The sequence below is a fragment of the Chiloscyllium plagiosum genome, chromosome 45 (genome assembly GCF_004010195.1).
Source record: "Chiloscyllium plagiosum isolate BGI_BamShark_2017 chromosome 45, ASM401019v2, whole genome shotgun sequence".
Taxonomy (NCBI): domain Eukaryota; kingdom Metazoa; phylum Chordata; class Chondrichthyes; order Orectolobiformes; family Hemiscylliidae; genus Chiloscyllium; species Chiloscyllium plagiosum.
This window is the reverse complement of record NC_057754.1, coordinates 637,297-663,673: the sequence shown is the minus strand read 5'-3', so window position 1 is coordinate 663,673 and position 26,377 is coordinate 637,297. Positions and strand designations below refer to the sequence as shown.

The following is a 26,377-nucleotide window of genomic DNA, read 5'->3' as shown; positions in this document are numbered from 1 at the left end:
TCTGGTTTGGCTTATGTATGACTTCAGACCCACAACAATGTGGCTGAAACTCAAAACTGCTCTCGGAAATATGAACACACAACATAAGAGTAGCAGTAGGCCATTCAGCCCCTCAAGTGCACTCATTCATACAATAACATTGTATCTGGGTACCCTTTCACTCTGTTGCTGATGAAGAACCAAACTACAACCGGTGTTGGGCAATGGATGCTGATCTAGCCAGTGACACCCTCATCCCATGAATGAATAGATAATGTGCAAAGGTGAATCATACTTCAAGCCTGACTGGAAGTCTTAAATTTGTTTTCAGCATAATTACTAGCACAGCCAGGGTTATTTAGCAAATGTCATTCAATAGCAGAATCACACCTATTTTTGTACATATTTTCTGAGTTTTGCCAACATAGCTTGGTTAAACACAATTAGCACATTCTTCACTGCAGACGTTCAATGGAACTTGTTGTTTGATAAAGTCCAATAGTTGTTGGGACAGACGACATATGTTGTTACACTCTCACTAAAGCTCATATACCACATGACTCACTGAAGTAGAAGGCAGAACATCTTTTTGGCTTGATAGCAATGTGCTATTAGCGGAAACTACCACTCATGGGTTTACTACAAAGTTGCAGCCTGAGATGGTTCACAGTAAATATTGTCATCTTCCCTTTCAGAGTAATCAGAAGTAGACCAGATACCTTCCAAGGTCAAAAGTGACAGGTTTAGACTATTTTATGAATTTGTGTGAAATACAGGGAGTCATGATTTGATCAGGGTAACCACTATTGCACAGAATAGCTTTGCTACGTCCTACCTCAGCATCAAGCTTGCAAAGCGACCAGATGGCTAGGGCCCTATTCAAGGAGTTGCCAATAAATTTGACCTTGAAACAAATTTACCTTGGAACTATAGGAATCCCAATATTTATTTGCTTGTGAACATAGACTTATGGTAGACAATAACAGAAAACACTGTGTCAGAATTTCCATCTGCCATGTTGATGGAGAATAGTTGGTTTGCTCCATTTCAAAAGTGAATTTAAACACAGAATACAATCTATTAAAGGTATGGTTCTTCTTTAGAATACATTGAAATGATACGTTTGCTCCGTTTCTCTCCCTAAGTTCTGCTTACACATACTGTGTTTTTCCAGCCTTTTCTGTTTTTATACCAATAGGTAAACCTGTTACAATATTTCGAATAATGCATCTCCTTCGTGACTCCTTAGTTTAGGACCTAGGAGTTCAGGTATACAAATTCTTTGAAGTTTGAGTCACATGTAAATGGTGTGGTTAAGAAGCTATTTAGCACACTTGCCTTCATTGCTCAGACCTTTGAGTAAAGGCGTTGGGACGTCATATTGAACACTGAGGTTTCTTCTGGAATACTGTATCCAGTTCTGGTCTTCTTGTTACAGGAAAGATGTTATTAAGCTGGAGAGGATCCAGAAAAGATTTACCAGGATGTTACTGGGAATGGAAGGGTTGAGTTATAGGGAGAGGCTGGGTAGACTGGGACTTTTTTCACTGGCGCATAGGAGGTTGAAGGGTGACCTTATAGAGGTTTACAAAATCATGAGTGGTAAAGACAAGTTTTTTTTTAAACGATGAGAGGAGAAAGATTTAAAAAGGACACGAGGGGTGACATTTTTACACAGAGAGTGATTCGTGTGTGGAATGAACTTCCAGTGGTGGATGAGGCTACAGTTAACAGATATTAAACTAATTGGCCTGTAGATTGCTTTTTCTCTCCTTCCTTTTTGAGTAAAGGAATTAAATTCACTATTTTCCAATTCAATAAATCAAGGGAATTTTGGAAAATTAAAACCAACTTAACAACTATCAAAATGTTGGTACATTTAAGGGACAAGCTGGATAAAGAGGTGACTGAGAGGAATAAAAGGATGGTGTGGAGATGAACAGACGGTGAGGGAGCTATGAAGGATAAGCACCAGCATCATCTGGCTGGGTCGAACAGCCTGTTTCCATGCTGCATATATGATGTAACTCGATAAAGACTTCTGCTTCTTTTGTAGAATGATGGAGAGAAACTCTTAAGGGATGGCAGCCACCTCTCCCCTCCCTTCACAGCTACTTCCATGTCAGTGAAGACCGACAGATGCAGGCAAGATACCTTTCTGGCAGAGAATCCAGGCTGCTTCCTGCCTGAACAGGATATGCCAACACTTACCCGAATAGCTGATGTCTCAGCACAGGAGGTGGATCTGCTTTTATTGTTATAACCCTGACTTTCTTTGCTTGTTATTTCCGGTTTCCTCTCCTATGGACTGGCCTCTGCTACCCTGTGCCAAAATGGTGGGAGAGCCCACTGGAGAAGCTACTGAGAAGTCTCTCTACTTCCAATTCCATAATATCACCCAACTCCACCCCTGCCTCAGCCAAACCTCGAGTCTTGATTATCCCAATGCTGTCCAGACAGCCATCCCAACGTCTACTCTCAGCAGCTTTTAGTAGGGACAGAGTTCCAGATTTCCACTCCCTTTGCCTGAAGTTGTTCTTCCTGACATCACCTCTGAATAGCTTGGTACAAATCTGGCCATGATCTGGGCTTCCTCCTCCAGACGAAATTAGTCTCTATCATCTCTTTAATCACCTTAAATGCTTCAATCAGATTACCCCTTAATATTCTATATTTGAGAGGAGAAAGCAATAGGGATGGAGGCAATTGTACTGCCCTGGCTAACTCTGCAGTTGAGGAGCAGAATCTGGCACCTACTGATTTGTGAGTTAATGTTTCACATGTGGTCTCAGTTATGATTCAGTAAGTAGCACTCTTGCCCCTGAATCAAATTGAAAGTTCAAGCCAGACTCCAGAAACTGGAGCACTAACCGAGAATCCTGCACTGCTGTTGGTGCCACTTCGACATGAGTCAAAGGATACGTGCAGCTGTTTCCCTAGGGTTCTAAACTTACCATTTACCCCTCAGCCAACATCACAAAAATCTGACACTGCCTCATGATCAAATTGCTGTCCCTGGGAATGTGCTCTGTGTGAACTGCTGTCCCTGGGAATGTGCTCTGTGTGAACTGCTGTCCCTGGGAATGTGCTCTGTGTGAACTGGCTGCCAGGTTCCTTACGTTTTGACACCCCAAAAAGTACTTTTTCATCTGCAACTCCTTTTGGGATGTTACAAAGTGGTGAATGGGTGAATGGAGGTTACAAAGACCCATGCCTTAATTTTAGGCAAGACATCCCGACTCAGGCGACTGACTGTGTGGAGTTTGCACATTCTCCCCGTGTCTGCGTGGGTTTCCTCCGGGTGCTCCGGTTTCCTCCCACAGTCCAAAGATGTGCGGGTCAGGTGAATTGGCCATGGGAAATTGCCCGTAGTGTTAGGTTAAAGGGGTAAATGTAGGGGTACGGGTGGGTTGCGCTTCGGCGGGTAGGTGTGGACTTGTTGGGCCGAAGGGCCTGTTTCCACACTGTAAGTAATCTAAGTAAACATCAATTAAGATTTAAAGGCAACAACATTAGTAACATTAGTAACTCTGGATATTTTTGTGTTATTCTACAGAATTCTGAACCTCACATTCCCAAGTACCATCCTGCCACCTTGTATCGAAGCTATCTCCGTTCAACAAGCACCATCACTGAAGAGCAACAAATGTCTTCCCCAGAGCCACCCCATTACACACCACTGCCAATGCTTAACCCTAACCGCAAGAGCTCAGGCCTGTTCTCCAATCTCAGCACCACTGACACCAGCACCAATTCCACACCAGCGCTGTTCACCTGCAGCCAGTTCAGTAAGTATCCGCCCTGCTCCTCAAAGCAATGGCTCTTCCAGTTGCATAAGTATTGTTCACACCCAGGAACCCATCAAGGTCCCGAAACTGCGAGTATACCTAATGGGTTATTTTGGAATCACAGATGAGCCTAAACATGTCTCCATCGATCTCACAAAGTCACACTTTTTTTAAATGGGTCTCAGAATGGCCACTACTTATATAATGTTTTGCCCAATGGTCTTGAGATATGGAAACTATTGACATTGTCTCACTAAGGCTCAGCTAAAACAGAGCCAACAGGGTAAAAGTAACTGTTTATTCAGAAAGCATGGGATCCTTCACTGAGTAACTGTGATTTGACTCAAGTGTACAGGATCCTGACTGGTTTTGTCTCGATTCATGTGGAAATAATGTTTCCTCTGATGAGTGGAACTCTGCAGCGCTGTTTAAAAATTGCTTAAGTCAGACATAGAGATAAATATTCCCTCAAAGAATTGTGCAACTTTGGAATGCTGCCTCAGAAGGAGGTGAAGGATGGGGTTATTGAATATTTTTAAATCAAGGCAGATAGATTCTTGCTAGACTGGGGAATCAAAATATCAGGGTGGCATGGGAATGTGAAATTCAAAAAACAAACACAGCAGCTGTGATCTTATTCACTCGCACAGCAGGCTTGAAGGCACAAATGGCTTATCACTGCTCCTAAATTGTATGTTCATTAGGATCAATAACTGTACAGAGTCAGGGTTTATTCAGCAGGGTAAGGGTCACTCGCTGTGTAACTGTACAGAGTCAGTATTTATTCAGCAGGGTAAGGGTCACTCAATGTGTAACTGTACAGAGTCAGTATTTATTCAGCAGGGTAAGGGTCACTCGCTGTGTAACCGTACAGAGTCAGTGTTTATTCAGCAGGGTCAGGGTCACTCACCGTGTAACTATACAGAGTCAGTGTTTATTCAGCAGGGTAAGGGTCACTCAATGTGTAACTGTACAGAGTCAGTGTTTATTCAGCAGGGTAAGGATCACTCACTGTGTAACTGTACAGAGTCAGTGTTTATTCAGCAGGATAAGGTTCACTCACTGTGTAGTTGTGCAGAGTCAGGGTTTAATTCAGCCAGGTAAGGGTCACTCTGTGTAACTGTACAGAGTCAGTGTTTATTCAGCCGGGTAAGGGTCACTCACTGTGAAACTGTACAGAGTCAGTGTTTATTCAGCAGGGCAAGGGTCACTCACTGTGAAACTGTACAGAGTCAGTGTTTATTCAGCAGGGTAAGGGTCACTCACTGTGAAACTGTACAGTGTCAGTGTTTATTCAGCAAAATAAGGGCCACTCACTGTGTAACTGTACAGTCGGTGTTTATTCAGCAGGGTAAGGGTCATTCACTGTATAACTGTACCAAGTCAGTATTTATCATAAACATAATTCATTACGCAACTATACAGAGGCACTGGCTATTTAGGAAAAGTATTTTGCATTGTGTAACTGTACAGATTCTATTTATTCACTGTAACGATTACTCTGTTTAAATGTATGGTCATTATTCATTCACATTAAGGATTACTCATTGTCTAACAGTTCATAGTTGAATTCACTTACTCATTGAAAAATATATTTCTTTGAACAGATGGATTTGAGTTTGTGCATCAGAACTGCACAGCAACCGTGAACAATCCTTTTCCGTGAGTATTACCACTACAAATCTGAAACTACTGCCATGTTGTTGGATAGATCAACATTTTTTTAAAAATTGGGTCATCAGTTATTCGATGCTGTGTGATATGAATTCTAAATATCACTGATACGGATAGTACTGGGCATTTGGTATCCAAAAATGTGTTAATCTGTGTTAGATGTAACAGGATACATAATCCAGTGCTGGGTGTACGGGATACAGGATACAGTGTGTGTTTATCTGTACTGGATGTACAGGGATACAGCATCCAGGATATGTTAATCTGTGCGGGGTCTACAGGTTTCAGTAGTGTTTTAATCTGTGTTGGGTGCACAGGATACAGGATTCAATGTGTGTTAATCTGTGCTGGGTTGTTCTGTCAGTGAGAAGCTAAAAGGCATTACTACCGTGTGACCAGGAGATTTTCAAAGTCAGTTTCCAGGTGACGCATTGACAAACAGCACCTACACTGGCTAAGAGGGCTCTCTCACTTCAGGCAGAATCTAAGCAAGAACCAGTTTGTATTCGTTTTGCACCTGTCCCATCTGCAAAACATCTTGTTAAAAAAAAACCCACAATGATCAGATATTTGACATTCTAATTATTAGAAAATATTCTTTTTAGTTTGAGTTTTGATTTGATTCTTATTTTAATGTTTGTTACCTCTGAATAATTTAAACAGAACAGAAAGGCTGGCTGTACCCAAGCATCGAGTGATTCAGTAGATCACTCCATGTACCTCATATGACATGGAATTCCTAGCACAGAAACAAAGCCTTTCGGCCCATCTGCTGGTGTTCCACCCCCTCCTTCCAGTCCATCACTACATCCTCGCTACCTCTCCCCTTTGCTTTTTTCAGCTTCTTGTTAAATGTATCAACACTGTTCACCTCAATATTCTATGTCAGTGCAAGTTCCACATTCTCAGAGTGAAGATGTTTCTCCTGAATGGATTTTTTAAATGTCATATATTAATGCCCTTTGGTTCTAGTTATCAATGCTCTCCTCAACAAGTTGTACACCGCTATTGCTCCTTCAGCCTTTCCTGACAATTACAAGCTCTCGTTCCAGTAAAACGTCTTTTGTACATTCTCCAGTACCTCAATGTTCCTTTTATCATCTAGAACTGATCATAGTGCCCCTAGTGGGCAATAACCAAGGCACAACTGCAAGGTTTCAGGCAGTTTCCCTGCCTTTCAGTTCCATCCCTTTCGAAATGAACCCCAATTCTATGTCTACATTTTTGACAGATATATTAACCTGCGCCAGTGCTTTTTGTGTCCGTTCGAGCATCATCACTGGCCCCAGCCAAACCCCAATCCCTCACTGTACCTCCATCTCATTTACATTCTTGTTTTTTTTAAAAGGTTATGAGCTTGTTATTCTTCCAGTCAAAATGTGAAATATTAATGATCTTGGAAGTACCTTTAGACATTCTGTCATTAGTTGCCAGGATTCCCAGAGGACTTCCTTTGCTTCTTCCTGCTCAGTAAGACAGCGGAGAGCTGCCTCCTGACGATTTGCTGATTAAAGAGCAGTCTTTCTCTCTCTCCAGCTGTGTAAACATTGGGCCTACTTTCCAGGCTGTGATCCCTGACTTCGTGGAATCTTCCCCAGGTGAACAGCACATACACAAGGCAGATTTGGTGTGGAAACCATGGAAGGAATTGATGGAAAATGAAAAAGTACAAGAGAAGGGTAAGTTAATACTTTTACTCACTATCTACCACTTTACTAACATTTAAAATGGATGGCAGCCTATATTGACCATTTACTATCAGTGTCCATTTTAAAGTTGCTGTTTATAAGCCAAGTGCTATGTTCAGGTGCATACCAGCTGCATTTATGCACTTGTTCACACCTTGATAAAGGGCAGTCAGTCCCAGGACGTACAGAAGAAATAGGAGTTGGCAGCTACCATATGACCCTTCGAGGCTGTGTCACCCCATTTAACTTAACCACGGCTGTTCCTCAACCTGATTCCCACTTTCCTGAAACATTGCCACATACCTTAACGTCCAAAATCCTAAAAACCCCAGTCGTGGACATACTGCATGACTTAACATCCACAACTTCTAGTTAAAGAATACCAAAGAATTCACAGCACTCTGAGCGAAGAGATCATTCTATACCTCAGTCCTGAGTACATCGATGTTAAGAGCTCCACATATCTCAGGCCATAAAGACTGGTTTATGTGTCAGTTGACATCTCCTTCAGGTGGACTGAACCTTTTTATTTCAAATATATACTTTATTCATAAATATTTTTTGTTAGGACATACGAACGGTCCTAAAACAATTCTATGCAGTCCTTGTGAAGAAAAAACAAACAGCACATTGGAATGTGACATTGCTCAGAGCTTCCCTGAAAGGCATTTTCTGCTCACGCAAGGAACAATTCACATTCACTTTGGGGCAATAAGAGGATCTGATAACTGATTGGATGCTCATTATACATTATGCAAAGTTCTCAGATGGTGGCCTTTTCCCCACTGCACCTTGGCGGCAGCTGCCCCAAGCTTTACAACGTCCCTCAGCATGTAGTCCTGGTCCATGGAATGTGCCAGTCTGCAACATACCTTCGAGGTCAGCTCTTTACATTTCCTGATGGACTTGCGGTCGAAGGTGTTTTGTCTTCAGGTGAACTGAATACAACAACAACCACAAGTAAAAGGAATACCTAACTGATGGTTGATTATCTTTTTGTGCACTGACACTCCTCCCCTTTAAGAGATTCATATTGAACACCGACTAAAGCTTATAACTGCAGGCAGAATAAAACAGGAAAACCATAGGAGTAAGGTCACTCTGCTTTCACTTTCAGCTGTGGATCAGTGGATCTGAAAGAAGGGGAGGTGAGGCATTGTTAGTCAAGGACAGTGTTATGGTGGCAGAAAGGACATTTAAGGACTCGTCTACTGAGGTAGTGTGGGATGAGGTTAGAAACAGGAAAGGAGAGGTCACCCTGATGAGATTTTTCTATAGGCCTCTGAATAGTTCCAGAGAGGTAGAGGAAAGGATAGCAAAGATGAATCTGGTTAGGAGCGAGAGTAATAGGGTAGTTGTTATGGGTGACTTTAACTTTCCAAACATTGACTGGAAATACCAAAGTTTGAGGACTTTAAGATGGGTCAGTTTTTGTCCTTGACTAACAATGCCACATCTCCCCCTCTTTTACCATATTCCCTATTCTTACTGAAACATCTAAACCCCAGAACCTGTAACAACCATTCCTGAGCCTGCTCTATCCATGTCTCATTAGTGCTTCACTGCTTGTATTTTTTTGGAACATCCAATATCATGAAAAATACTTAAGAATGTAAACGTAAACCACTACTGATGCAAGGAATCTGAAATAAAAACAGGAAATGCTCAGTAGGTCTGTAAAAGTGAAGTATTTGTGTAAAACAAGGAGGCTTGAAGAATCAAGATAAGACAAAGAACTGCAGATGTTGGAAATCTGTAAAAAAAAAGAAATTACTGGAGAAACTCAGCAGGTCTGGCAGTATCTGTGGACAGAAAGCAGAGTTTTGAATCCAGTGACCCTTCTTCTGAACCTCTTCAGACTGTTCTGAAGAAGGGTCACTGGACTCAAAACATTAACTCTACATTCTCTACACAGATGCTGCAGACCTGCTGAGTTTCTCCAGCAATCATGGTTCCTGATGAATCAAGAGTTGATTTGATTTCCTTGTGTGGAAACCATTTTGTGAATCCTTTCCAATGGTTTGCTCTGTGCTTTCAGTGGAGGACCTGCTGAACATGGCCTGTTCCAGTGTGCTGCCAGGTGGAGGACTGAATCGAGAGTTCACCCTACACTGTCTCTCTGAGTTAAATGGAGACATCATGGTAAATATACGCACCTTACTTTTTCTGGAAAATGTTTTGACATGCAGTAATTTGTGATATCCTGTACAGTAAATGTAATATGTGAACAGGTGATGTTCCCAGCGTTCTCTCGCACGGGGGTAAGAAGTCTTTGTTGAGTCCAGGTCCAGGTTGGGTGCTTATGGCCTGGATAAAGTTTTGATACCAATCATACTCTAAAGGCTCAAGGAGCTGACTGACTTTATATATTTTTCACCAGCCTGTTCAGACATGTATGGAATAATGGAGACTTGAACCCAAGCCTCCAAGCCCAGTGGCAGGGACACTACAATTGCACCACCTGGGGGTTAATCGAGAGATTCATGAGGGTTTAGCATAATTTTCATGCATTTGGGGACATTGGATTTAGAAGCCATTAGGTGAATCAGCTATTTGAGCCTAATCCATTATTCACTGGAATGGTCAGAAGCGAGGAATACTGCAGTGAGTAACTCACCTCCTGACTCCCCAAAGCCTGTCCATTATCTACAAGGCACAAGTCAAGAGTGTGATAGAATATTCCTCACTTGCCTTGGATGGGTGTAATTCCAAAAACACTCAAGAAGCTTGACACCATCCAGGACAAAGCAACCTGCTTGATTGGCACCACATCCAGAAACATCCACTCCCTCCACCGCTGATGCTCAGTAAACACTGCTGCTACTACCTACAAGATGCACTGAAGAAATTCACCGAAGATTCTCAGACAGCACTTTCCAAACCCACACCATTTCCAGCTAGTAGGACAAGAGTAGCAGATACATGAGAACAGCACCACCTTTAAGTTCCCTCTGAGCCACTCACCATCCTCACTTGGAAATATATCGCCGTACCTTCACTGTCACTGGGTCAGAATCCTGGAATTCCCTCCTTAATGGCATTGCAGGTCAACCCACAGCAGGTGGATTTCAGTGATTCAAGAAGGCAGTTCACTGCCACCTTCTCACAGGGCAGCTAGGGACAGGGCAATAAATGCTGGCCCAGCTAGAAATGACCACATCCCACAAACAAATAAAACACATTTTGATCAGCTCATAGATGGCCTGATTGTGGCCCAACTTCAATTTCCTGTTCACCAAATAACACAACTTCCTTGTTTACTAAAACTCAGATTTAATGACAGAACCTCCACCACCTTCTGACAAAGATAATCCCACCGTCTAACAACCCTCTGAGAAAAATAATTCTCGTCATCTACAGCCTAAAAGGGAGACTCCTTATTCTTAAGTTCTCAAAGTCTCTCCTGCATGAGGAAACATTTTCCCATATCAACCCCCATCAAGACCATATATGTTTCGATAAGATCATCCCCCATTTTCTCCTAAATTTCAACAGATAGAGGCTTAGCCCAATCTTTCCTCATTAGATAAGCCATTCATCCTAGGAGTTTAGTTGAATGATCAGTCTCTGAACTGCTTCAGTCCCAAATGTATCCTTTTGAAATAAGGAGACCGGAATTGTACTCCTTACTCAAGATATGGTCTCATCAGGGCACTGCAAAGTTCCCTACTTTTACATTTCACTCCTCTTGCAATAAATGCCAGTTTTCCAATTGCCTTTCTAATCACTTGCTAAACTTGCATATTAACCTTTTGTGATTATGAGGACAGGCAGATTCCTCAGTGCCACTGGGTTCTTCAATCTCTCTCTCTTTAAATCATAGACTGTTTTTCTATTCTTCCTGCCAAAACAAACAAGGCACATTCTCATTTACCTAAGTTGTACTACATCCACTAAGTTAGATCCCTTTGAAGACGCTTCATCTCCTCTTGAACCTACTTTCCAATCTAGTTTGATGTCATCAACAAAATTAGCTACTGTACATTCCATCCCTTCATCTAAATCATTTAAAGAGCTGGAGATCCAACAAAGACCCTTATGTGCTCAATGCTGCTAGTTTCCAAAGGCCATTTTAAAAAAAAACCATCATTCTCAACTTGTCCAATTGATAAAGTCTCTTTTTGTGATCAAAGGCTACATTGGAGATGCTGCTACTGAACAATGGGGCCCGTCCGACATCCCATCGACTGGCTGATTACCATTATACAGGTACAGTATCAGAGAAACACTGCTGAATATTTATCAACAAGTTGCATTCAAAATCAGTATTACACGCCTACTCCTACAAGAGAATCGAAAAACACTGCGCATTTATATAGGGTCTACAGAGTAGGAAAAGGAGCTTCACACTTACCACAGTGTGCAAAACAGGAGTCATGGGAATTAGGAACAAAACTCTATGCTAGTTGGAGTCATATCTGGTAAAACGGAAAATGGTTGTGATTGTTGGAGGTCAGTAATCTCAGCTCCAGGATAGGAGTTCCTCGAGATAGTGTCCTAGATCCAACCATCTTCAGCTGCTTCAGCTATGACCTCTCCTCCATCATAAGGTGAGAAGTGGGGACATTCACTGATAATGGCACAATGTTCAGCATCATTCATGACTCCTTGGATATGTAGCAGTCCATGTTTAAATGCAGCAAGACCTGGACAATATCCAGGTTTAGGCTAACAAGTGGCAAGTAACCTTTGCACGACACAAGTGCCCAAGCAATAACCATCTCCAACAGGTGAGAATTCAATGGCATTTCTATTGCTGAATCCCCTATCAACATCCTGGGGGTTACCATTGACCAGAAACTGAACTGGACCAGCCATATAAATACAGTGACTACAAAAGCAGTCAGAGACAGGATACCTTGCAGCAAGTAACTCACCTCCTGACTTCCCAAAGCCTGTCCCACCATCTACAATGCACAAGTCAGGAGTGTGATGGAATACTCCCCACTTGTGTGGATGAGTACAGCTCCAACAACACTGAAGAAGCTTGACACCATCCAGAGTAATGCAGCCCCCACTTGATTGGCTCAACTTGCACAACTCACTAACTCCATCACCAGTAGTGGCAGTGTGTTCCATCGCCAATGCCTCGCAAATAGCACCTTCCAAACCCACAGCCAATACTGTGTAGAGGGATAGGGGCAATTCCCCCAATCAAGTTCCTCTTCAAGCCACTCACCAAAAGACTTGGAAATATATCACTATTGCTTCATTGTCACTGGGACAAAATCCTGGAACCCCTTCCCTAATGGTATTGTGCGTGTCCCTACATCCCACAGACAGCAAGGGCAACTAGAGATATGTAATACATTCTGGGTCCAGGCAGCAACACTCATCCCATAAATGAATAAAAAAGACAATTTGACAAAAAGTTGTATAATATTAGGTCAAAGGAGCAGGTTTTATATCCTTCATCAAAGAGAGAGATGGGAAGATTGATGGGGAGGGTCCAGAGTTTAGATTTAGGCTGCTGGAAATAGGGCTGCCATTGGTGCTGTGAAGTAAATTAAGCAGGGCAAGAGAGGCCAGAGTTAGTGAAACACAGAAATCTGAGGGTTGTAGAGCTGTAAGAGTTTAGACACATAGGAAGCAAAGCAATGGAAGGAAATGAAAATAAAGACTGCCTAGTTAGAGGGCTATGGAGGGATTGAAACACTGTCAGAGGGTCAAAGCCTGAGGAGTATAGCATGGTTGGACGGTCAGTACTGAGGGAGTGGCACACTGTCAGAGCATCAGTGCTGCACTCTCAGGGAGTCAGTATTGAGACAGTATGGCCAGCGCTGAGGAAATATTGCACAGTTGGAGGGTCAGTGCTGAGGGCTGCTACACTGTTGGAGGGTCAGTGTAAGGGGATGTTGCACTGTCGGAAGGTCAGTGCTGAGGGAGCTCCGCACTGTCGGAGGGTTAGTGCTGAGGGAGCGCTGTACTGATGGAGGGTCAGTACTGAGAATGCACTGCACTGTTGGAGGGTCAGTACGGAGAATGCACTGCACTGTTGGAGGATCAGTACTGAGGGTGTGCTGTACAGATTGATGGTCAGTACTGAGGGTGCGCTGTACTGATGGATGGTCAGTACTGAGGGTGCGCTGCACTGTTGGAGGGTCAGTACTGAGGGTGCGCTGCACTGTTGGAGGGTCAGTACTGAGGGTGTGCTGTACTGATGGAGGGTCAGTATTGAGGGTGCGCTGCACTGTTGGAGGGTCAGTACTGAGGGTGCGCTGCACTGTTGGAGGGTCAGTACTGAGGGTGCGCTGCACTGTTGGAGGATCAGTACTGCACTGTTGTCATTCAGGTGAGATGTTAAATTGAGAATAGATGTAAATTATCCTGTAGCCACTGTGATAAGAACAACAAAGGTGTTTCCCTCTGTTCTGGGCCAATATTTATTCAAAACACCAAAGCAGATGATCAGGCCCTTTTCATGTTCTTGTTCATGGCACCTCACTGCATATACTTTTACATTTCATGGTCCCCACATTTCAAAAATGTAGTTAATTGGCTGTAAAGTGCTTTGGAGGGGATCCTGAGGTTGGAAAAGTCACCAGAGAAATACAGGACAGATTGTTTTTCCCCGCTTGGATCTCTGTCATCGGTTTTGAATGTCATTCTAAATCAGAGACAGGAGGAGTAATTTCGACCACCAAGGGTGTTCAGGAAGTTCAGGAGTGCACCTGCTTCCTGCTGTTGTAGTGTTTTGGTGCAGTAACAGCCTGCCCCTAGAACAGCTTTGTTCCAGGTGAGCAACTTCTCAGTATATTCATAATTCAGAATCGTTTATTCTTTTTCTGACAGGAAGCAGTAACTGGACTCCTAGTGAACGCAGAGTTTTTAATAAAGCTTTCGGGGTGCACAGGAAAGACTTCCACATGGTTCAGAAGATGGTATGTGATGAAGAATTCAGGGGCATTTAAACTCAAGATTCTAATTTGCTGCTTCCAGAGATTTTAGCACAAAATCACAGACTGCTAACAGTCAGCACTGAGGGAGTACCGCACTGTCGGAGGATTAGTGCTGAGGGAACGCCTCACTGTCAGAGGGCCAGTGCTGAGGGAGCGCCACACTGTCGGAAGGCCAGCGCTGAGGAAGCGACGCACTGTCGGAGGGTCAGTGCTGAGGGAGCTCAGCACTGTCAGAGGGTCAGTGCTGAGGGAGCACTGTCGACCCAGCCCTATCAGAATCCTTTCTGTTTCAATGACATAACCTTTAATTCTTCTACATTTCAGTGAATACACACTCAGTTGGCATAATTTCTCTTCATACAAGGAATTATTTGGTAGTTCTAATAATAAGAACATGGAATTTCTTACCAGATAGGGTGGATAAGGTCAAGTACAGGTTACATTTAAAAGGGGGTGAAGGTGGGGCTCAAAGGAATAGGAGAATAGAACATAGTATATAGAACAATACAGCGCAGAACAGGCCCTTCGGCTCTCGATGTTGCGCCAACCTGTGAACTATTCTCAGCTCGTCCCTCTACACTATCCCATCATCATCCATGTGCTCATCCAAGGATTGTTTAAATCTCCCTAATGTGGCTGAGTTAACTACACTGGCAGGTAGGACATTCCACGCCCTTACTTCTCTCTGAGTAAAGAACCTGCCCCTGACATCTGTCTTAAATCTATCACACCTCAATTTGTAGCTATGTCCCCTCGTACAAGCTGACGTCATCATCCTTTAGAAAAAGACTTTCACTGTCTACCCTATCTAATTCTCTGATCATCTTGTATGTCTCTATCAAATCCCCTCTTAGCCTCCTTCTTTCCAATAAGAACAGACCCAAGTCTCTCAACTGTTCCTCATAAGACCTTCCCTCCAGACCAGGCAACATCCTGGTAAATCTCCTCTGCACCTTTTCCAATGCTTCCACCTCCTTCCCGAAATATGGCAACCAGAACTGTACACAATATTCCAAGTGAGGCCGCACCAGTGTTTTGTATAGTTGCAGTATGATATTGCGGCTCTGGAACTCAATCCCTCTACTAATGAAACCTAACACACTGTCGGGTACATTTAAAAGGGGGTAAAGGTGGGGCTCAAGGAATAGATGGATATCTTTATTGGTGGCAGTTGACTTGAGTGTATGGAAATACATGAGTTCTTTCTGTGTTCTTTATTCAATGTATCTTACAGGGAACCTCACACCTATAATGCATCAATGACCACCTTCTGTTGCATTATTACAGGTGAAATCCAAACTGGTTACAGAGTGTGTTGAGTATTACTATAACTTTAAGAAGATCCTCAAGTTTAACAAGAAATATCGCCATCGACCGTCAGATACAGATGATGATTGGAACAATGTCTTCAAACAAGACACTGACTGTGAGGTGAGACTCCAATTATTACAATGGAACAGGTGGTTTGTATGTTGTTGAAATGCTCCCAAGGAAGATACAGCATGGGTCTAGATAGACAGTAAAACTCTCTCTACTCCTTTAACTGAAAGTAAAGCTACCTCAACACTGTCCAGATCAAATACTTCCAGGACAGGGGCAGCAGGGGGTTAGATACAGAATAAAGCTAAAGCTTCCTACACTCCCAGGACAGGGACAGCATGAAATTAGACATAGAATAAAGCTCCCTCTACACTGTCCTCAACAAACACTCCCAGAACAAGGCCAGTCCGGGGTTAGATACAGACTAACGCTCCCTTTGCCATGCGTTATAATCCTAGCTGATGTTATTACTGGATAAGTCAGATCCCTCAAAAACCGAAGAGGAGCAGCAGTAGGCCATTCAGCCCTTTGAGCCTACTCTACAATTCAATATGATCATGGCTCATTATCCTCCTCAGCACCCTGTTCTTGCTTTCTCCCCATACCCATTGCTCCTGTTAGCCCTAAGATTAATACCTAACTCCTTCTTGAAAACATTCAAATCTTTAACCTGAACCGCTTTCTGTGGCAGAGAATTCCAAAGGCTCACCACTCTCTGGTGAAGGCATTTCTCCTCATCTCAGTCCTAAATGGCCTAGCCTGTATCCTGAGACTGTGGCCCCTGGTTCAGTCAACAGGAATATCCTTCCTGTATTTTCCCTGTCTAGTCCTGTTAGGATTTTATAAGTTTCTATTCTTCATCCTCTAAACTCCAGTGAACTTTAACTGATCCAGTCTCTGTTTGTCCTGCCATCTCAGACTGAAATCTGGCTTGAGAGATCATATTTGATTTGGTTTTAATGAACTGGACTCTTACTGAGACAAATGCACTCAATGTTACTGTCTTTGTTTTAACAATAAAACAGAAGTTTGTTAAGCAAAAAAAAAGATAAAACTGGATAAACACATTTTACTTATTATACAAATTCATAAAGTTTAAATACAAAGTACAACTGTAATGCTATTTACCCCTAATCTCTCCTTTCCAAATTTAAAACAAAATCTCTCATACAGTACCATACAGCAAAACTTGTACAGTATTCACATCAGAGTTCCTTTCTTCAACACCTTGATTGGTTTAAACTGATTGTGATCTTTAACTCCTAGACTTCAAGCCCTCTTCAAGGCTTCATTTCAACACTTGCATTCTGGGATGATCACTAACTCCTAACCCTGAGATAAATTATTTTACAATATTATCCACTTCTTAGGAACACTCTCAGTTTATATCAGAACTATCCAAATCAAACTGTCCCAAGGCCTATATAGGCTTGTGGTGAGTTAGCACATATTGCACAAGGTAATTGTAATTTTATTCAAAATGGGTGTCAGCTCTCAACTCTCCAAAGTCTGCTCACCTTCTAAAGGCACCAGGCAGGTGTGATGGAATACTCCCCGCTTGTTTGGATATGTGCAACTCCAGCAAAACTCAAGAGATTTGACAGGATAAAGCTGCCCGCCTGATTGACACACACTCCACCACTAATGGTCAGCAGCAGCAGTGTGTACCATTTACAAGATACACTACAGAAATTCATCAATGCTCCTTTAACAACAGCTTCCAAACCCACAACCAGTATCATCCAGGAGGAGAAGGACAGCACATACACGAGAACACCATTACCTGCAAGTTTCCCTCAAAGCCACACACCATCCTTGCATGGAAATATATCTCTGTCCCTCCAGTGTCAAGGGGTCAAAATTGTGGAACTCCCTCTCTAATAACACAGTGGATGTCCCTACACCACACAAACTGCACAGTTCAAGAAGATAGCTCAACACTGCTTTCTGAAGCACAATTAGAGATAAGCAATAAACAGTGACGCTGCATGGGATGCCCACATCCCGAAGAACTGCGTAAAGGTCTGAACAAAGAGTGTTGCTGTTCCTATTCATGTAGTCTTTGAGAGTACACTCTAGAATTGGGCAAGGAATTTCATCAAGTGTTGAAATGGATGTATCCATGATGCACATCCATGGGCAATTGTAGTTTGTATCATTATATTTTAGACCCAGAATATGTTTCTAAGTTTTTGCTGTTTCATTTGAATTCAAAGCAGCCATTTACCAGTTCTCAATCAATACAGCATGCTCACAGAGTGGAGAGAGAGGTTCCTTGCCCCACAGTCATCGGCAACTTTCCCTGCAAACAATGTGGCAAGTAAGTGTACCTGTCATTAGCCATACGACAGAAAGGGAAACATAGAGATACAGACAGGGGAAGAGAGAGAAAAAAAAACATGGACACACAGCAATAAAAACATGGGAAGATCAAGGATATAAACAGACAGACACAGACAGAAACAGAGATGTGGGCCAATCATCAACATGGGCAGAGACAAACATCAACATAAACTCAAGTCACTTGGGGACTGGTGGGAGTCTTAAAGAGACTTTCACCAGGGGACTGAGGAGAGCTCTCTCTCCAAATTCAGCCTCCTTTCTGATCTACCCTGACCCTCTCATGCACAGTCTCGCTGGCCCACACTCAATCCAAGGCTTTCAACCATAGTTCCCTTGTTGACCACCACGACAAGGAACAGAGGCATAAGCAAGAGCATGGACAGGAGCAGGTATCAGATTCAGACAAGGACAGAGACACACAGACAGGGACAGAAAGACAGGCACAAACAGGATGGGACAAATAGACACAATTGATGGACAGAAACTTTCGCTACATAAAGATCAAGACAGTTCTACTAGAACAGACATAAGTGTGCACAATCACAGATAGAATGTTTATCTTTACTGTACCATACAACACAAGATTCCTTATTAATTGTTTTTTTAAAATATTTCTGTCCTCCTCAAACATAAAACAATCCAGGATGTTTTACAAAATCAAGAGTCGAAACGCTCACATGAAGATCCACAGGCAACAGGATGACTGGCAGCACCGGTCTCAAGATACCCTTTATTCTCCAGTCATGTACACAGGGGCAACGCTGGGCAAATTGACTACCACTCCTCCTGCCTACCCCAGCTGGGACAATAGGGAGATCCAGGAGCAGCTGGAGGCCATGTCGGAGGCTATGACCTGTACGAGTCAACCCCCACTGTTTCACCAGGATGTGAAACTGAACCTCGCCAAAGAAAAGTGCCAAAATATTTTCATATAACAAACTCAAAGAAATGCAATTCTTTGTAATGCACTAACTGTGAAGACTTCAACCCATCTGGGTCTTAAACACTTGTGCGTACAGACTCAGACCAAGACTTTTGTTTAGCATCAACAGAAACTGAGCCCCTTTCAGCAAATCAACATTTACAGAATTGGGGCGAAGGATTTTATTCATTATTTTCTCACTGATGCGTGACATTGAGATTTTTTTAATAATGTAGCATACACAAATATCTATTTTAATTAATTTTGCCATCCCCTCTTCTCAATGGTTAGCACTGCTGCCTCTCAGCACCAGGACTTGGATTCAATTCGAGTCTTGGGCAACTGTCTGTGTGGAATTTGCACATTCTCCCCGTGTCTGTGTGGTTTCCTCCCACAATCCGTAGATGTGCAGGTTAGATGAATTGGCCATGCTAAATTACCCATAGTGTTCAGGGATGTGTAGGTTAGGTGCATTAGTTTTGAATCCTAATGCCTTGCTCAGCACCAATGTTAATGCACACCATTTGGATTTGGGGGAGGTGTCCTAAAAGAGACTTTTACCAGAGGACTGGGGAGAGCCCAGTCTCTCCAAATTCAGCCTTCTTTCTGATCTACCCTGACCCTCTCATGCAGTCTCTCTGCCCCAAACTGCAATCCAAAGCTCTTAACCACAGTTTCTTTGTTGACCACCACGATAGGGAGTTTCCTCCTGATGGTGCTCTGCCAGATGAGCTCTCAATTAGAACAGAGGGTTGGGCATTGAGCGAACACAGCAAGCTGACCTCCTCCTGCACACTGCTTTGGGGTCCAATGGTACAGTCAAGATGAATCTGATGATCCAACACTCTCAGGCTGGAAATGATGGCAAACTGATGGCTTAGAAAATTTCACTCCTCCACGGATTATATAACAAATCCCTCGTAAACTTTAAACAAGGTTATTTTTAGTTCTGGTCACCTCACTTTAGGAAAGATGTGGAAGCTTTGGAGAGGGTGCAGAGAAGATTTACCAGGATGTTGCCTGGAATGGAGAATAGGTCGTACGAGGATAGGTTGAGAGTACTAGGCCTTCTCTCATTGGAATGGCGAAGGATGAGGGGTGACTTGATAGAGGTTTAGAAGATGATCAGAGGAATAGATAGAGTAGACAATCAGAAACTTTTCCCCCCGGCACAACAGAGTGTTACAAGGGGACATAAATTTAAGGTGAAGGGTGGAAGGTATAGGGGGGATGTCAGGGGTAGGTTCTTTACCCAGAGAGTGGTGGGGGCATGGAATGCGCTGCCTGTGGGAGTGGCAGAGTCAGAATCATTGGCGACCTTTAAGCGGCAATTGGATAGGTACATGGATAGCTGCTTAAGCTAGGACAAATGTTCGGCACAACATCGTGGGCCGAAGGGCCTGTTCTGTACTGTATTGTTCTATGTTCTATTATAAAGATCAGGTCGTGTTCCTAACTGCATTGAACTTTATGTATCAGAATCATAGAACAGATAGAGGCCATTCGGCCCATCAAGTTTACACTGACACTCTGAAGAGCAATCCACCCAGACCCACCCTATCCCTACACCTACTATGGCTAATCTAGCTAGCCTGTACATTCCCTGGGCACTATGGGACAAAAAGCATGGCCAATCCACCTAACCTGCACAAGGGGGTGGTGCATCTATGGAATGAGCTGCCCAAAGAAGTGGTAGAGGCAAGTACAATTACAATATTTAAAAGACATTTGTACAGGTACATGGATAGGAAAGGTTTACTTGGAATACTGCGTCCAGTTCTGGTCGCCCTATTATAGAAAAGATGTGGATGCTTTGGAGAGGGTTCAGAGGAGGTTTACCAGGATGCTGCCTGGACTGGAGGGCTTATCTTAAGAGAGGTTGACTGAGCTCGGACTTTTTTCATTGGAGAAAAGGAGGAGGAGAGGGGACCTAATTGAGGTATACAAGATAATGAGAGGCATAGATAAGAGTCGATTGAGACAGTCAGCAGTAATCTAACTGAATGGTGGACAAAGTGAGGGCTGCAGATGCTGGAGATCAGAGTTGAGAGTGGGGTGCTAGAGAAGCACAGCAGGTCAGGCAGCATCTGAGGAGCAGGAGAATCGACGTTTTGGGCATCAATTCCTGATGATAGGCTAATGCCTGAAACGTCGATTCTCCTGCTCCTTGGATGCTGCCTGACCTGCTATATAAAGAACAAAGGAGTGTGATGGAATACTCCCCACTTGGCCTGGATGAGTGCAGATCCAACAATACTCAAAGCTTTTAGGGACAAAGCAGCCCCTCTTGGTTGACTTCCCATCCACCAACTTCAGCATTCATTCCCTTCACCACTGGCACCTAGTGGCATCATTGTCCCACCTACAAGACACACTGCTGCAATTCACCAAGATTTCTCCAGTAGCACATTCCAAACCCAGAAACACTACCACCTAGGAGGACAAGGACAGCAGACTTATGGGAGCATCACCACCTACAAGTTCCTCTTCAAGCCACACATCAATGGACTTGGAAGTATATCACGGTTCCATCAGTATTGTTGGGTTAACAGCCTGGGCTCTTCTTCTTAACAACTGTTTATGAATGCAGCTCACCACCACCTTCTCAAAGCCAGTGGGGATGGGCAACATATGCTGCCCCAGCCAGTGGCACCCAGTGAAAAAATAATTTTAATTAAATGAACTGATAGGATATGGAGTGCACTGCCTAATTCAATAACAGGTTTCAAAAGGGAAATGTGGAAGCACTTTATGGCAAAAAATATTAAGGAGAAAGAGGTGGGAAGTGAGTCTAACTGATTGTTCTTGAAAAGAGGTGGGGCGGCCTCAAATGGGTTCAAAGAGCTCTCCTATGTTATTTAATGAATGTGGATGAGGTTGCCTTCCACCAGTCTGGAATCACAGAACACTGTATGGACAAGTCTCAATGTTAAGGTAATTAACTAGGCCGGGGAGACCACTGGAATCATTAAGGCCATCTTGATGGGTTTTCATTAGGGAAAGGCACATGGAGATAGACAGGTAAATGAAGTAGAGGTACAAAGCAGCCATGAGTTAACAGGGTGTAAATAGCTTGGAGAGTTTATACCATTGAAACTTTAGGTTAAAGAAGGCCAGCTTGCTGGTGGTAATTTCTTCAATTGTGTACATGTCAAAACTTTGAGAGACATCCAATAAATGGCTTTCTCCACTGTCCACATTAATTCACTCCTCATAGATTCCCCCCAAAACTGGGTTCTCTCCACCCTCAAAGAAAAGCTGCACATGGCTGCAATCCACAGGAACATAGGGCTTGAGCAGTGGCTCACTTGGCTATTGTGCCTACCATTCAATAAGATCACAGCTGATCTGTTATGTTATCTAATGCTGTCTTGAATAAAGTTAAAGACTCAGTCTCTACTATCTTCTGGGGAAGAAAATTCCACACTCAAAAGACCCTCGGCAAATGACATTCTGCCTTATAGGGGAAACCTTATATTATTAAACGGTGTTCCCTGATTTTATTCCCTCCCCCAGGCAAACGCCTTCTGGACTTCAATCCCCTAAAGATCTTCTGTTTTAATGAAATCACCTCTCATTCTTCTAATTCCCAGTGGTTACAAAGCTAGCCTGTTCAACCTGTTCCTCATAAGATAACACCTTCATCAATTATTAAAGTGAAATAAAAGCAAAGTGCTGGATCAACTCAGCAAGTCTTGGAGCATCTGTGAAGAGACGGTTAATGTTTCGAGACCAATCTAGCTTTTTTTCCCGAACATTGGGAACAATTATATTGGACTTGGAACTTAACTCTCTCCACAGATACTGTCAGATCTGCTGAGCTTCTTCATCAATTTCTGTTTTTATTTCAGTTTTCCAGCATATACAGTCATTTATTTTTAAATTAATTCGCTCAATTGCTTCTGAAGCAAGTTTTATTTTTATTTTCTGTACACCGCGTTCCAGATGTGATCTCAACAATGGTCTATAAAACTATACCAACATTTCTCAACTTTTATATTCTATTCCTTTTGCAATAAATGACAACATTCCATGAATAATTTTCATCAGTATTCACACTAGGAAAAGACAATGTTGTCGAGGAGATTACTGAGACACAGACTACTAGACTAGATGGGATTGAGGTTCACAAGGAGGTGGTGTTAGCAACTCTGGCAAGTCTGAAAATAGATAAGTCCCCTGGGCCGGATGGGATTTATCCTAGGAATCTCTGGGAAGCCAGGGAAGAGATTACCAAAGCTTTGGCTTTGATCTTTATGTCATCATTGTCTACATGAATAGTGTCAGAAGACTGGAAGATAGCAAATGTTGTTCCCTTGTTTAAGAAGGGGGGTAGAGACAACCCTGGTAATTATAGACCAGTGAGCCTTACTTCAGTTGTGGGTTAATTGTTGGAAAAGGTTAGAAGAGACAGGATTTATAATCATCTAGAAAGGAATAAGCTGATTAAGGAGTCAACATGGTTGTGTAAAGGGTAGGTCATGCCTCACAAACCATATTGAACTCTTTGATAAGGTCATCAAACATGTGCATCAGGGTAAAGCGGTTGATGTGCATATGGATTTCAGTCAGGCATTTGATAAGGTTCCCCACAGTAGGCTATTGCACAAAATACAGAAGCATGGGATTGAGGGTGGTTTAGTGGTTTGAATCAGAAATTGGCTAGCTGAAAGAAGACAGAGGGTGGTGGTTGATGGGAAACGTTCATCCTGGAGTTCACAAGGATCTGTTTTGGAACCACTGCTGTTTGTCATTTTTATAAATGACCTAGATGAGGGCATAGAAGGATGGGTTAGTAAATTTGCAGATGACACGAAGATCAGTAGAGTTGTGGATAGTGCAGAAGGATATTATAGGTTATAGAGGGACACAGATAAGCTGCAGAGCGGGGCTGAGAAATGGCAAATGGAGTTTAATGCAGAAAAGTGTGAGGCGATTCACTTTGGAAGAAGTAACATGAATAAAGAGGACTGGGCTAATGGTAGTGCAGATGAGCAGAGAGATCTCGTGTACGTAGAGATGTCTACGTACATAAATCCCTGAAAGTTGCCATCCAGGTTGATAGGGTTGTTAAGAAGGCATATGGTATGTTGGCTTTTATTGGTAGAGGGATTGAGTTTCAGAACCATGAGGTCTTGCTGCAGCTGTACAAAACTCTGGTGCGGCCGCATTTGGACTATTGCATATAGTTCTGGTCACTGCATTATAGGAAGGATATGGAAACTTTGGAAAGGATTCAGAGGAGATTTACTGGGATGTTGCCTGGTATGGAGGGAAGGTCTTATTAGGAAAGGCTGAGGGACTTAAGATTGTTTTTGTTAGAGAGAAGGTGAACAGGTGACTTAATTGAGACATTAAGATAATCAGAGGGTTAGATAGGATGGACGGTGAGAGCTTTTGTTCTTCAGATGGTGATGGCTAGCACAAAAGGGCATAGCTTTAAACTGAGGGGCGATAGAGGACAGATGTCAGAGGTAGTTTCTTTACTCAGAATAGTAGGGGTGTGGAACGAATTGCCTGCAACAGTAGTGGACTTGCCAATCTTAAGGGCATTTAAATGGTCACTGAATAGACATATGGACGGATGGAATAGTGTAGGTTAGATGGGCTTCAGAATGGTTTCACAGGTCAGCGCAACATCGAGGGCCGAAGGACCTGTACTGCACTGTAATGTTCTATGTTCAATTTGTCTTTCTAATCATTTGATGTACCTGCATACTAATACTTTGAGATTCTCTTATCAGGACGTCCAGATCTTTCTGTTTTGTGGAGTTGTGCAATCTCCCTCCATTAAAGGTGTACTGCTTTTCTTTCCTTCCTGTTAAAATGGGCAAATTCACATTTACTCAGAGTACATGCTCCTAGACCAGCTCCAACTAATGTCACATTAATAGCTTTCGAGACTGACCTAAGATGTCAACGATTAAATGACTAGGAGAAAAAGTTAGGACTGCAGATACTGGAGATCAGCGTCAAGAATGTGGTGCTGGAAAAGCACAGCAGGTCAAGCAGCATCTGGAGGAGCAGGAGAATCGATATTTCAGGCATAAGCCTTTCATCAGGAATTGCTGATGAAGGGCTAATGCCCAAAACGTCGATTCTCCTACTCCTCAGATGATGCCTGACCTGCTGTGCTTTTCCAGCACCAAACTTTTGACAATGATTAAATAACATCAAGAAAGTGTGGGTCAAACAGTCAGCTTTCAATATACGGGACAAGACATGCAGGATCTACCTAACATGGACACAAACCTCCAATATCACAATGGGTGGGGAAGTCCTGAGGTTAGTCTGGAAGAGGGAGAAAACAGTTAGACCCAATGCCATGTAGATGTAGCAATTAACATTTTATGTGAAGGGGATCATCACATAACGTGACGTTATTAAAGTAATCCTTAGTCTCAAGAGTCTACCTTAGATGGTGACACTGTGGCACCAAAATACTTGCTCCATAATAGGTGTGAGAAACTGAAGTGAAAAATCAGGAAACCCATTAATATGAGAGCTGTGAAATGTTCCATGCCTTCCAACTACAGCATCATAAAGCTTATATCAAATTGTGGACCCTCTTGGCTCAGGAAGTTGACTCAAGGCATTGAGAATTTTCCACCTGTCAAAAACCCACGAGGAGAACATTCATCTGAAATCCATTCTTTGAGAGATGCGTAAATGTCTTCCTGCAGAGCCCAGGCTTAACACTATTGCATGTGTCTTGTGTAAGTAAAGTCAGTTCTTTTATAACACAATGATTGCACTTAGTGTTGTCAATGTAATCACATTACATCCAAGGCAAGTTTTAAAAATTTGTGCTTCAGAAACAGCGTCCCCAAAATATCAACCGTGTTACAGCGAATTTGTGTTCACAAGAGATGTGTTATAGCTGGATGACCTATACCAAATTACTAAGAGTTGAATGTTTACAACTCATGCATACCCACAACCTCAACTGACACAGCCTGGCTTCAGAAAGGGCCTGATACCCTGAGGTCAACTAAAATTGGAGAGGAAAGCTGTGAATTAGGTTCACGTTGTTGCAGAGAGGACGCCCTGGTGGAAAGGAGCTAGAATGGGAACAGTAAGGCATGCTCAAAGGCAGAAAAGCATACACCACACAATATATATATCTCACCTGATTAGGGAATTGAGACGAATAAAAGCATTTAAAGGAAGGCCAGCTAAAACAGTGGAACAGAGGAATAGAAGCAAATGGAAATAGGAAGAGCTGAAGATGAGTGAGAGGAGACTGGTGTGAAACATATAATTGGCAGCATTGTGCTACTACTCAACACAGCATTCATGCTGTAAATTCTATGCAGGTGATACTGTTCTCTGTAAACCTCAACGCATTTCTTTCTTTTCATGAAGCTGGACACAGATGTTACGAATCAATTACTTCCCAAAGTCCGTATAGGTGACGGCAGCTGCATATCCTGCGCTTGTAAAACGCTTCTTGTTGTAAAGATCCACTGACCTTCACCAGACTCCATGATGAAGTACTCCTAGAAGGTAAAGTCATAATATTGCACGCTCTTTCAGATAGTGGATTCATGTTTAGACCATTTCTTCTTCCCAAGGTAGCACCATCTCTCGGGGGAGGGGGGGGGAAAATCCTTCCCAAGTACTGAAACAAGGGGCAACAGAAACAGTATACGTACCCAGCAGTGTGAACTGCTGCTCGAGTGTTCCTCATTAGGTGATCCAACAAAAAAAACTCCTGAATACATTTAGAGATAACGTACAGTCCCACACACATCATGCTTTGCA

The 26,377-nt window shown here is 42.9% G+C and overlaps 1 protein-coding gene across 4 annotated transcripts in view; it reads left to right on the top strand.

Annotated features, from left to right (window-relative positions):
* Positions 1-18,924, top strand: part of LOC122543785 (transcriptional-regulating factor 1-like) — an 88,008-nt gene extending 69,084 nt beyond the window's left edge. For 3 of the 4 annotated variants that reach the window (XM_043682554.1, XM_043682555.1, XM_043682553.1), the window contains exons 6-15: positions 2,036-2,218; positions 3,536-3,767; positions 5,375-5,429; positions 6,978-7,120; positions 9,168-9,271; positions 11,263-11,338; positions 13,922-14,010; positions 15,316-15,459; positions 17,565-17,668; positions 18,335-18,924. In XM_043682554.1, coding sequence (XP_043538489.1) covers positions 2,036-2,218; positions 3,536-3,767; positions 5,375-5,429; positions 6,978-7,120; positions 9,168-9,271; positions 11,263-11,338; positions 13,922-14,010; positions 15,316-15,459; positions 17,565-17,668; positions 18,335-18,626 — 1,422 coding nt within the window. In that variant the 3' untranslated portion in view covers positions 18,627-18,924. The remainder of the gene's footprint in view (positions 1-2,035; positions 2,219-3,535; positions 3,768-5,374; positions 5,430-6,977; positions 7,121-9,167; positions 9,272-11,262; positions 11,339-13,921; positions 14,011-15,315; positions 15,460-17,564; positions 17,669-18,334) is intronic. The other variant, XM_043682556.1, reaches the window with a different exon arrangement.
* The last annotated feature ends 7,453 nt before the right edge of the window (positions 18,925-26,377 follow it).